The 13,158-nt window shown below is 46.9% G+C and overlaps 1 protein-coding gene across 9 annotated transcripts in view; it reads left to right on the top strand.

Moving 5' to 3' along the window:
- Window positions 1-13,158, top strand: part of PKHD1 (PKHD1 ciliary IPT domain containing fibrocystin/polyductin) — a 368,837-nt gene that overhangs the window by 190,187 nt on the left and 165,492 nt on the right. For all 9 annotated transcript variants that reach the window (XM_032463248.1, XM_032463247.1, XM_032463246.1 and 6 more), the window contains 2 exons: window positions 1,594-1,774; window positions 3,197-3,392. In XM_032463248.1, coding sequence (XP_032319139.1) covers window positions 1,594-1,774; window positions 3,197-3,392 — 377 coding nt within the window. The remainder of the gene's footprint in view (window positions 1-1,593; window positions 1,775-3,196; window positions 3,393-13,158) is intronic.

Raw genomic sequence — 13,158 nt, 5'->3', positions numbered from 1 at the left:
GGAACAAGCGACCTTCATGCCCGTTCTGATCCTGAGACTATGAGTCCAGGACTGTCCTTTAGTTCCCACCTAAATCCTGATACGTATGCGGAAAAAAAGCCCTGGGTATTCCAATTCCAAAGAGGGGAAGAAGTCTCCCCACCGAGATTTCTAAAGGCTCCGTGGCTATTGCACTGGGACATCTGGAAAAGAGCGGTTCTTTCGTTCCAGGTGCCCCGAGCATTCTTCATCCCTGTCATTTTGTTAGTTGATAGATGACACAAACACACTTGACCTTCCAAGAAGTATGTATCAAGTACTGCACTGCCGGGGCGAAAGCTCTGTACCGCCAAAGGTTCTGAGTGTGCTTTTAAGTGAGCAGATATCCTGGATAAACCTCTAGAGGTTAAAATAGGGAGCCAGAGTGGCAAACCTGCCAGGTTTGCCACGTCTGAGGTTCTCTCTTCGATGAGCCGTAGGTCGACGTTGTTGGCCTTGGTGATGGTCAGCTGCGTACGTAGATTATTGCTGTAAGTTTCACAGTCACTATGTAAGCTACATACTGTATTGTCTGCATTATAAAAAGAAATACATTAAAACTTAAAGAGGGCTGGTGATCCCCCCAAGTTCATACACCTCGTGAACACAGATGCAGATTGACCCCTGTTTGACAATGGTGCCCAAGCATTTAACACTAAAACCAGTTTCCTCTTTATAATATGCCAGTGGGTTGTAAATTGGCTTTCCATGTGCTCAGGCCCCACCTCACTTTGAAGACCCAACATCCTCCTTTGTCTCATTTCCCTCTACTTTGAGAATTTAATTATCTGCCTGCAGCAAATGCCACAGTTAAAAGATTCTCAGGAAAACTAAACCAGAGGGGGAAGGACAGTCATAATATGTGTTGATTTTTTTTTTAACTTTTGCTTTACTTTTTTTTCCTATCCATTTTGACTTTCTTTTATGGTCTAGCATGGGGCAAGATCTATTTACATTATAGTGAAGTCTTAAAAATCACTTTCTGGGATGGGCGTGTAGAATAAGTTGTAGAAACTTAAAACCTTCTAGTTCTAGCCATGACACCCGCATACTCCTTTTGCTGTATTTGGCCTCAGTTTCCTCACTTAGGTAAAATGCAGTTCTTCTGGAAACCCTTTCTGTACGTTGGGAGGTTGGTAGCAGCTGCTTTGGGGAGAGTTCCTCCGTGCATCCTCCATTCATGAGACAGATGTGATCTGAGCACGTGTTGTGTGCAGGGCCTGGTGTCGGAGGCAGGATTAGCTAATAAAAGAGAAATGTCTCTAACTCAGGGATGTCACAGTCCATGTTGGCAAACACAGATGCAAACCCACCAGCACTGAGGCACTGTGGCAGGAGTGTAAGCCCACAGGAGGGGAGCTGGGGCCTCTTCGTGCTGGGGAATGGTGGCTGAGGCCATTCCTGTTTGGATCCACACCATGACTGCTAAAACCTCCATAGACATCCGGACAAGAGACATACGTGGAGAAGATAGAAGATGGATTACAACTGATGGAAGAGGCGTGGGCATGCCTTAGATCCAGGATGGACAAATAACTTACAGTCTTTTTTTTTTTTCCTTTTAAATCATCCTAGAGCCAATGCCCCGAAACTTTCTTATGATTTAACCATAACGGACAGCAGGAACAAGACCACCACTGTCAGTTATGTGCACGACACACTGTCTAACCCTAATGGCTGGATGGCCCTGCTCCTGGATCAAGAGACCTACTCACTGCGATTTGAGAGCCCTTGGACCAACAACAGCTCTCTGCAGGTAACCCCCAGCACCCAGTCGCTGGCAGGCTCCATTCCCCAGGGGTTCCCATCTGTCCTTCTGTGACATAATAGTTTGCAGGTATTAGTATCTTCTGGTGCTGATCAAGAAAACTATAGCAGAATTTTGACCAGGTGAGTGTAAACTGAATTTGAGATACGTTTTTTTCTTTTTTTAAACTTGAAATTTTTAGAATCTGTTTAAATTTCACCTTGAACACAGAATGGTCCTGCATGAAATTTTAACTTTATTAATACAATGAAAGACAGCTTCGAAGCATTCTGTGGGATTGTATTCTTCTATTATGGGTTAAGAACCAACTTACCCCAGAGAAATATTTTTTTACAGCCAAGAGATAAATGTCTTCACAAGGCATTTTCACATTGCACACTGCCACCTTGTGGTCAAAGATTAACTTGCACATGAAGGTCTCGCTGGCCTTTGGGTCAAGTCAGATGGTCTGGGGTTGTGGCGGGAAGGTAGGAATAACCATGTGGAAAGTGGGTACATTTTCTGAAAAAAAAAAATCCAGTGATTCTCTCAAGCTGCTTTTCTTCCTTTTAACACACTTCTTTCTTCCTGTCTCATCACATGCATTCTTCCTAAGGGTCATGAGAACAGGTCTTAGGGAGCGGGAAACAGGTGTGCCACAGTTCTGAGGAATTCAAAGCAGAATCCTCTTGAGTCTCTCAGCAGAGCTCTCAGAAAGTACGCGCCCCTCTCTCCCTTCCATTCTGGGAAGATGAAGGCAGTAGAATGGTGCCTCTGGCGGTGGGCACCTGGGTTTCTATCCCACATCAGCACTCTCCTGCTTTGTGATGTGGGGAAGGTTACTGAACCACTGCCTACCTCAGTGTCCCCATCTGTAAAATGGGGCAGTACTCATGACAACCCCCAGGGTCTTCTAAGGATCGAATGCCTTGATATGACTCATAGCAGTCAAAATCATTGGCTCAATGTCATATTACTGAATGACTTGATATGACCCGAGCACGTACCAAATGCTCGACAGTGTGAGCTGTTACTGTTCTAAGTGGGCGGCACTGTTGTCATTGCCCCCCTGTGTGAGTTATGGGGAAGACTGGAAAGGCGTTCTCGGCATGGCTCTGTCTCTTCTTGCTGTTTGACAAGTCAGTTCGCTTGTCTGAGCTTCGGCTGTCTCCTCTGTGAATTGAAATTTTTAAATAAAAAGAACTTGGTGACTTTCAGTCCTCACGTGGTAGGATTTCGTAGCTTTCATTATGATTTTGTTATGGAGTCAATTTAAGGAAGCCCATTTACCACCAGGAAAGTCGTTGCTGTGAACTGTCCTATTTCTGTGCTACTCCAACTGAGTTCTTTGTAGCTCTTTTTTTTGGGGGGTGGGGAGGGGGAAGCCTTCCTTACTAAATGAGCCTTTTTGTGTTTTTCTCTCACTTCAAGTACTCAGCAACATTTGACAGCTTTGCTCCCGGAAACTACCTGCTGTTGGTGCACAGAGATATGCGGTCTTATCCTGACATCCTTTTAAAGTGTGGGAGTCGCGTGGGGCGGGCCCTTCCGTCTCTCCCATCACCTGGTCAGGACCAAGGCTGTGACTGGTACTTCGATAGCCAATTGAGACAGCTCACCTATCTGGGTAAGTATAATTGGACACGCATTTTGAGGGCACATAGTCAGAAAACACAATTTACTTTTGAATCCCAAACATTTGTGCTCCAAAGTAATGGGGAACAGAAAAGGACAGCTGTGTGTTATGGTTAAACGGCTGGGCTCTTCAGTCAGACTGCCTGCCTTTAAATCCCAGCTTCGGCACCTCCTGGCTGTGGGGTGCTCAGCCAGTATTCTTTCTAAGCCTCAGCCTCCTCATCTGTAAAATGGGGTCATAAAAGGACCTAGCTAAAGGACAGGAAATTAAGTACAGGAGAACATGTAAAATCCTTTAGCATCGTGTCTTACCTAGAGCAAGGACATCATCGACTTTGTTATGAGTATTTTTAATTCACGTTAAGGCAATGTTGTATTTATAGAGAGATCGAATGCACATGTAAAGACAGGAGGGCTGTTTTCCATCACAGATAAACAACAGTAAAGTGTTCCAGGCGATGGGTAACAGAGAGGCGGGATGAAGGGTGCAGTTAATGTGGAAGGTGAGAGGGGGCTCCTGGAAGGGAATCTGAGGTCAGGAAGGTGAGCTGCACGGAGAGCTACCCGAGGAGCTGGGCGGGGTGGGGTTGGATGGGGTGAGCGATCTCGTCCTGTGTCAGATGCAGCATCAGGGTAAAGGGTCCAGGAGCCTCATGTTATGGGACTGGAAACCCTCCTGTGATTGCAGAGTGAAGGGACCAGAAGGATTTCCTTTCCTTCTTTGGTGCATGTTTCATGGAAGCCTAGCGTTTGGGTCAGGGCCAGACCACGGCGGCCTTGGTCACTCTGAGCGCTGTGGCGTCCACTTACACCGACCTTAGCTCCGTGTGGTCTGCGAGAAGGGGAATCTGGCAAAATGAGTCTCTAGAATGACAGTTTGGGTCAAATTCAGGGCCATGTCTACCATGGCAAGTCTCAGCCTCTTCCACAAGCCAGACTTGGCCCTACGGGTTTAGAGAGCTGGCAGTCATCCTGAGTCCCTTGTCCCTCTCACTGTGTCTCACCATTTGTCAACTGAGTCTGATCTACACTTGAACCTGGGGACTACTACATTTTAATAGCCCCAGAGAGGAGAGGATGGTGCCTCCTGGGTATTTTTAAAGCCTCTGCCAAATGGATTGTTTTATATTTTATTTGCACTGAACTGTACCATTCAAATTTTATTTCTGATTTGATCCACCCATAAATGTCACCTAAAACTCCAAAAAAAGAAATCTCAGGATGGACAAGAGATCCCAGAGACAATTTTACCTCTAGAGTCAAATGCAGCCATTAAGTAAGAGCAAACAGTTGCCATTAACTTTTACTCCGGCTGTTGACTTGATGTATATCCGGGAACAAAATTTTCATTTCAAACTGCTCTTGTTTGATTACTTAGCATGGTTCTGAGGAGCCTGACTTGTCCATTGATCAGATTTTGTTCATGAACTGCAAGCTAATTTGAACAGACATAAGCCAAACATGAGACGAGAACAACTGTGGCATAAAGACAAAAAAAAAAAAAATCATCACGCAGCTATAGATTTTCTTCCCCTTTGCTAGCTTATTTATTGAATTAATAGCCAGTTGTACTGTTATACTGTATTTATAAACACGGTACACACGCACATCTATGTAAGTATGTAGCATATATATTTACATGTGATGTACATCTCTATGAATGTATGTGCGTATCTGTGATGTAGATGACTATTTCAGTATAAACCGTTTTTAGTAGGCAGATGGCCTTTATTCATTAAAGATTCTTTATATCAGAATACCTTCGTATGTCCACTTTGGAATAACATGAGTTGGACCAGGAACAGGAAGTCACAGAGGGTTGATGGAATGTTTAGTAAGGGTGGAGACCCTGGTTCCTTGGAGAGGATGCCCAGTGCTCCAAGCAGTGGCTTTTGCGGCCATCTGTACATCCTCTGTCCTCTGAATGATGGAGTAGGTGGGTGGCGAAGCCAGATCTGTTCCCGTTCCTGGGGTGGCCCAGGGAGGACTTGAGGACGTAGGAGGAACTGAGGCTCACGCTGGCCCTCCATGCTGGTGTCCATGCAGCTATATTGGGTGGTGTGACTGGGATGTCCTCCGTGTGGAGCTGACACCATCGCTAGGCAGTTGACCATCAGGCTACCATGTTTTCCGTAGCCCAGTGCTGTAATGGCGGTGAGGGAGTGGTAGCTGACACCTCAAAAAGCCTCCAGGCAATAGAGTTCCGGTTACCTAATGATTAGTTTGTTACTTCCACTTAATTGTTTGTTTTTGGACCTTGTGACTTTATAGGTCTGTGATTGGGATAATTTGCATAAAATACATTTACTCCAAGAAGAGAAGTCAAGACCTCAGTCTATGTGGACATATTCCTGGGATTAAAAAAAAAAACAAAACCCAAAAATCATGGGGAGAGTTGTGTACACTGAAGTTTCATTTTACCGTAGGGAAACTGCTTGACCTCTTCCAGGTCCACTGAGTTTCCTGACAGGCTTTGCAGGGTGGGCGTGGGGGGGCCCGGCTCCTTTCCCCAGCTGCCCTTTCCTTCCGAGTCCTGCTCCAGTGACAGTTGGCTGTGCTTCTCTCATTCTTTGACCACTTCTAAGTGGCCTGTCTTCTGTATTGTTTGTTTGCAACCCTACCACATCCCCCCACCCCCGGAGAGGAAGTTTGCAAAAAATCACAATTATCTTCGTTTCTTCTGTTTGGCTGCTTGGTGTGTGATTTAAGGTGCCGGACCAGTCTTCGACCCAGCCAAGAAGGGCAAAGACCGGAACCCAGGCATTCCGGCTCCTGGGTGTTCAGCCCTCCACTAGAGTGTGCTGCCCGCTCAGGAATCATGGACCACTGACTGAAAAGTGTGGCGGGGGGGAGCGTGCCAGGCAGGGTTGTGGGAGAAAACTTCTTACCGATCCCCAGTGACAAAGAAAAACTCCTGCACATATAACATGTTTTCTCTTCTTCACCAAGGCAAGTTTTGTCTTTGTTCAGCAGATGTCTTACAGAATGCAGGTTCTTTGGAAGGCTCCTGGCCAGAGCTTCCGGCCTCAGGTTTTGATCAGTGGCTGGCTGGCTATTTAATTTGGGGCATGAGATGATAAATGCTCCACCAACGAGGTTAAGAGTACTTACCTCTTGGAATTGTGGTACAAAACACCCAAACATCTTCCAGGGTGATTAGCATGCCGTGTTGTTTGACCGCACATTTTCTCAGTAAGTTATTTCTCTAGAATGTTGCTCTTCCCCCAGAAGATTAACAAGCTCGTGTGCCTCGAACTCAGTATATCTGTGGTAACTTGTCTGATAGAGTCTCATTCTATCTTCCTTGACTAGATTTTGTCAGATAACAGATTCCTGTTAACATGACATCTATGATATATTGGTCCCTGGATTGAATCTTAATACCACACAATGTAAGCAGTTGTTACCCACAGAATAAGATAACTTTGCTCATTTAAGAAGCTCTCTTAAGGAGATTGGTTCAGGGTGCCTTTCTAAAGCCCCTGAGACTTCTGCCCAAAGAGCTACTTACAGAATAGACCACAAGTGAAGTACTTGTGTGCTGTGGTTTGTGTTAGCTTCCCGGAGGGGCGGTGTTTGATGTGATAAACTGTTATGAATGGCAGTGGAGAACTGTAAGGGCTGAGCCGGGCTTGCCGGTGGGTCTGACGGTGGAACACGTGTTCCTTTATAGTTGCAAAGTCAGAGTCAGACCCGGCGAGCCCACTTCCCCGTTTCTATGGTTGGCTTCCCCGACAGCTCCTGCCCCTGCCTTCCGCAGCCAGTTTCCCATTGCCTCTGTCCCCGCTGGTTTTCTTTCTTTCTTTCTTTTTTTCTTCCCAGGGATGTTTCAGTTCATGGTGAACTATTTTTATTTTTTAGTTACATTAACGCTATGAAATAATTAGTCAGCTAATTAATCTGGTTTACAAGCTTTGTCGGATTCTTCAGCTGTCAGTCAGGCCCAGGCCCCAGGCCTGCATCTCAGCTCTCTGGCCCATGTGATTCCCGTTGCCATGGCTACTGGCTACATCTGCTGACACCCCACTCTCTATTTATTGCTTAATTAAGAATTTCACGCTCAGCCCTTATCTGCCGCTAAGAACAAGCGCACACTGTTAAGAAATTCCGAATTTAGGCCCAGGCACAAGGAGAGCCTTTCTTGCGGGCTTGGCTGCATGGAGCCTCTCTAACGATCTTCTCGGCATCCCAGCCGCCACCCTTCAATCAAAAATCATTAAATGGGGCAGAGATAATGAGCGTGTAGCGTATCAAAAGCAGGATGTTTGCTTGGTCCAAAGGAGGGAGAGCGGCTCGGGCCCCATGCTCTGCTCCACTTCAAAGGGAGATGAGACCCCCTTGTCACCGGGGCCTGATAAAGCCTCATTTGTTCTGGGCTTGACTTATGCAGAAGGTCTGGTATGTCGGCGTCCCATCTCACAGACATGGGATCCCCGCCCCACCCCCCCTACTTCTTGCCCTCACCTCCACCGGCCCCCTCCCCGGCCCTCCGCACGCTCGTGTGTCAGAACTTAGGCAGCTGGGGCCCCCAGAGCATCAGGCGGAGCATGTAATCACTGACTCTGCGCTGACAATGGCCACTTGTAGGGGGGTGGCTGGGAGGAGGTCCTCATCACAATAGGGACACGATTATTGCAGCTGCCAGGGAGGGCGAGGCGTCTTCCTGTAGGAATATAATGGGACTTGCCCCAAACAGGAGGACGAGGCTGGGGGTGGCAGTGGGTGGAGAGGGGTGGAGAAAACAATCTTGAGTTGATTATTCCCATTCTGCCTCCTGGAAGCCCGATGAGGCACCAGTGGGGTCCCAGCAGCTGCTCGTCCACAGCCCTCGTCTAATAATTGTACATTCTGTCCGGGGTCAACTTACTTTTGACCCTGTCCTTTTATATCGGTAAGAGGCTCTTTAGGGCAAACTGTTGGGTTGTGGCAGGGTGCATTAAACACTCACGGCCCCTTCCCCTTGCCTTCTCCCGCCCCGGCCGGCAGCCGGTGATAAATTCATATCAGATGCCGAGCCATTCACAGTTGCCCTCCCGAGTTCACACAGCCCCCACCCGCGTGGCCAGGATGCAGCCCAGCCGGGACATTGTGTGAGGCGGCAGCTGAGAAAGTCCGCCTGCGAGGCTCAGCGGCTCCTGGGTACCACCTTCTTCTCATCGGTCTGAAAAAAGACACGTCTAGCCAGACCAGCCCGCGCTTGTTTCCAAACATCCCCCTCGCCAGGATAAAGGCTGGCTCTTTGGCAAGAAGGGCTGCGCATGGAAAGACAGATGGTCTTCATTGTCTCTGCTTGTTGCCCCCAAAGAACTCAAGTCACATCACACAGAAGGCTCAGGGAAGATGCTTTTAACTTGGGAGAACCTGAAAATAAGGAATGTTTTCGGGAGTTCGCAGCTAGGAGACTGAGGATCCCGCCTGGGTGCTTTTTTCCTCAAAGTGCTGGGACGCTGGGATGGGGCAGGCTGCTGCCTCCACTCTTCTGATCTTCAGCTGGTCCAGAAAACCCCATGCAATTCCTTGAGAAGGAATCTTGTGAGGGTCTAAGGAGGAGACAGGACTCAACTGGCTCCCCTGAGGTCTTGGGGAAGATTTTTATGAGCAGAATCATAATCCTTTGAAACTGTGCAGCCCTCCCCACGCTGAGGCCCTCGAAGGCAATCTATAGCATTCTAGTTAATAAATTAATTTACATTTGTATAGAAAACTCATTCCCCAAAGACCCCCAAGGATTTGTACCAGTAATATAGAGGACTGACTTCAGGGAAGTGCATGGACCTTTGTGGCAAAAATACAGAGAATGGGACAGGAACTGTGGACGCGGGAAGGGATTTTGCCTCTCAATTATAAGCAACTTCTCCAAAAGGAGAAGGAAGGAAGAAAGGGACAAAAGGAAAGAAAGCAGGAAGGAAGGAAGAACTCAGAAATCAGAATCAGATACTTTTTCAAGGGATCACTCAGGACTAAGGAACGAATTCTCACTGATGCTGGTGGCTGACCTGAATCCAGGCAGGTCGTAAGCGGTGTAACCAGTTTCCAAACTTGGCCTTTCTGATGCTGGTTCGGTGCTTTTTCTAGCGTACTAGTGTTTTGTTTTGTTTTGTTTTAATCCAAGCTTACATCCCCACCCTTGTAAACCGATTCTTCCTTCTGTGCGTAGGAAAAAACCTGTTCCTCTAGGTTAACTCTGTGCTGCTTCAACTTGACCTGTTTGAGTGTCACCTTCACAGTTTGTCACATTCTTATGCCTCCTGTACTATTACCTACCTGATTTTTTTTTTTGTAAATCAATTCTCACACTGCCTTACTTTTAAAACCTATCTTGGGGGGTGGATATAACTCAGGGGTAGAGTGTGTACATGAGGTCCTCAGTTCAATCCGCAGTACGTCCACTAAAAATCAATCAATCAATCTAATTACCCCCCCGGAAAAAAAACCAAACAAGCCAAAAACAAACAAACAAAAAATCCCAAAATAAATAAAACATAGCTCTTGTTAAGCAATAATATTCATAAAATCATGGGTTTAATGCCACTTGCTTCCTCTAAAATACATTAGCATTCATAACTATTAAAATAAAACTTTTAAAGCACTAAAATCGTCACCTTGCATTTTATGCTTTGGGAATATAATGTGGTCTCCAAGTTTTTTGCTATAATTGATGAAAAGTAAGAATTGTGAATATAAGGATCTGTTTTTTATTTTTTTTTTATCTGAGTCTGTCTCCTCACTGGCTAAGAACACCTGCCTCTGAGAACAAACCACATTTTGGAGTGTACAGTACGGAAAAGCGCTCCCAGGCCCCCCACCCCGGGAGCTCTGGTTCTGCCGATCTCTGCAGGGCCCAGGAGCCACACATGCCCTCCGCAAGCGTGGCAAACATTGCTCTGAGTCGGAAGAGCAACTGTTACTGTTCTTGGCGTTAATTAAGAAGGTTTAATTGAGCTAACTCTCAGGCCTGGTTAATGCAGGTCTATCTGTCGGCATCTTGATCAAGTCCTTTTACTCTTACACTCAAGAAAACTACACCCTTTCGTGGATGAATGTTACTGGGAATAATAGGGAACTCACAGGTGTTCGCAGGATTTTCATGTCGTATTTCTGTGAAGGTCTTGAAAAGACCCTGGGTTACTCGGGCCGAGGTAACTCGGTGGCTGTCTCCGTGAGGCCGGGATCCGACTGGAGTGCGGTCCTGTGGACCCAGCTTTAGCTGCCCTGGGACCAGTTGACAAGAAAGCCTTCCTTGTGGCTGAGGGAAAGAGGCTAATTTCTGGGGACCGAGGTTAAGTTCACTGAACAGGGAAGGGGGAACAGCAGGAGTGCGCAGGTGTGTGGGGGGTGGAGCCGGGAGAAGAGGCAGAGGTGGAGGGCCAGGCAGGCGGAGGTGAAAATGTAGGGGGGACCCAGCCAGCAGTGGCCCATGACGATGGTGCTGGAGTCTGGGTCCGGGGCGGACAGAGGCGGAGAGTGGGCACGAGTCGGGGTGAAACGATGAAATTCGCAGACGTGGAAGTAGTCGTGTGTGGTGGTCTCTCTGTGTGGAGTCCGCGGCCTACTCACATTAGACAAAGCGGGCTGAGCGAGAGGTCCTGGTACATGTGTAAACCTCAGTGGCCAAGTGAGCGTGGGGCCAGGATGAGGAAGGAAACAGGAGAGGAGTCTGTTGCTAGATGCCAGCTTTTTCTTTCTTTATAGATAGACAGGTACTTTCTCCCTCCAAAATTCCAAGCAAAAATGGTACCTGCTCTGGGAGAGAATCAATTAATTTTTCTCTCCCCTAGGGCCCTGGCGAGGACAAAATTTGCCAGCACAATACATAACTCTAGCAGGCGCTAGGGTCAGATCTAGATGGGTAACTCCTTTTCCTCTAAATGAGAGCCATTTTCTTAACGTTTCTCTCTTCCCTAGATGTCTGTGTTTATAGCAAGCTTAGATCATATAGCACTCGTCAGAATAATTTGGCCATAATTGACCCAAAGACTTCTTTTCTTTTTAAGGACCGACCAGATATTCTGACAATCTGGGAAGGATCAACGGCAGTGAGCCTCCACTGATAAACAAAGGAGATTAACCATTCTCGTATTACAGACACAAAATCAGCAGTCAGAAGCGCTGAGAAAACATATGTACAATATCACAGCTTGTGCTAGGCTCTTAAGCTCTTCCCCAGTCGATACCTTTATTCTCAAATGATTTTTATCCTTCTTTGTATTTATCCAAATTGGAAACAACACTGCATTTACACTGCCTTTTATAGAGTCAGAGCACTTAGCAGACTTCAGCGGGTCTGGTTAAGTTGCTTACAGCTCCGAATTCTAGGGCTCGCCGTGATTAGGTGCGGCTGTAAAAAGAGCAAAAGCATACTTCCTGGGTTCTGTCAACTGGCTCCAAGAATAATGAGCGTGTTGTCATAACCGTATTGATGATGACTAACGTGTATTGTTCCTTTGAGCCAAGCGCTAGGCGGAGCACGTTACCTGGCTTACCCTATGACGTAGGCAGTACAGTTAGTCCCATTTTAAGAAGAAATGAGTGAGGTTCAGAACTCATCAGGCGCCCACATTTAGGAACTGGAAGACCCAGGACTCAAATCCAGGCTGTTGTGGGTGGGGGGACTTCACCCCCAACTCCCTGTGGCCTCTCACAGCCTGGAAATGGTGTGTGGGGGGAAACAGCCCTCTGAGGCGTGCTCGCGTGCTCAGAACCAACCCGCAGGGGGCGTGTGCAGGCGCGGTGGTGTAGGACGCCAGACTTTCCTGATTCTTCCCACTTTCAGTAACTTTGCTCCGTTTTCTCTGACACTGAAACTGCTTCTCTTAGATTGAATGGTATTCACACACTTGCTTTAATAAAGTAACAGTAGCTTTTCAGTGCATGCTTTAGTTTCATCGTCTGCTTTGGGGAAGAGGTGGCTCTGGAGGTGGGCGTCATTTGTGCACGTGTCGAGGATGAACAGTCAGCATCCACTCAGATCGGAAGCCACCGGTCCAGAGGTGCAGGCAGGACAGCCTTGGTTCCCCAGGAACAGGGCCTCGGGAAGGGCTCTAGTGGACGTAGGGAAGTGGGACAGCCTGGAATGGGGGTCAGGTTTGTCCAGAGTTGGCCCGTTCAGTCCCCAGGGAAATCACTGCTGCACAGGAGTCTACCCGGCCATCCTAACTGCGGTGCCTGGTGCTGGGTGTCCTTTCCACCCAGGGGATTCTGCGTACATTGATTATATTCCCTGTACTTCAAACTTCCTCCTCTATCTAGTGGGAAAAATGGTGTTGCTATTCTCCACCCCCACCACCCTAACTATTTCTCTCCTAGGTATAAATTGTAGTTATTTTGGGTTGAATCAGTCATAGTGAAGTGGCCAGAGTGGCTTTGGAAGACTCTTAATGGGTGACTTTTTTTTTTTTAATTTCTTTATCTCAATGGCCACGTCTTAAGGCAGACGGCACAGATGTACTGAAATCTACAGATGCTTGGAAAGTACTCACGAGGATGATTTTTATAACATCCTTAAATGAACGGACCTCCCTTTCCAAATGATTCCTGGAATTTTTACCCCTAATTTACCTTTCTTAAAGTTTGATCCTATCACGATATTTAATTCCTTTCTCTTATACAAGGGTGTTCTATTGTTACAGACTTTTGCATATCCTCTTGCCATGTTCTCTTTCTCTTTATTTTATTTAAAAAAATTTTATGTAATCTTTTTGAAAAATTTTTTTGGTGGGGAGGGTAATTGGGTTTATTTATTTATTTTTAGAGGAGGT

This window comes from Camelus ferus, chromosome 20 (assembly GCF_009834535.1).
Source record: "Camelus ferus isolate YT-003-E chromosome 20, BCGSAC_Cfer_1.0, whole genome shotgun sequence".
NCBI lineage: Eukaryota > Metazoa > Chordata > Mammalia > Artiodactyla > Camelidae > Camelus > Camelus ferus.
This window is presented reverse-complemented; position numbering and strand designations above follow the sequence as displayed.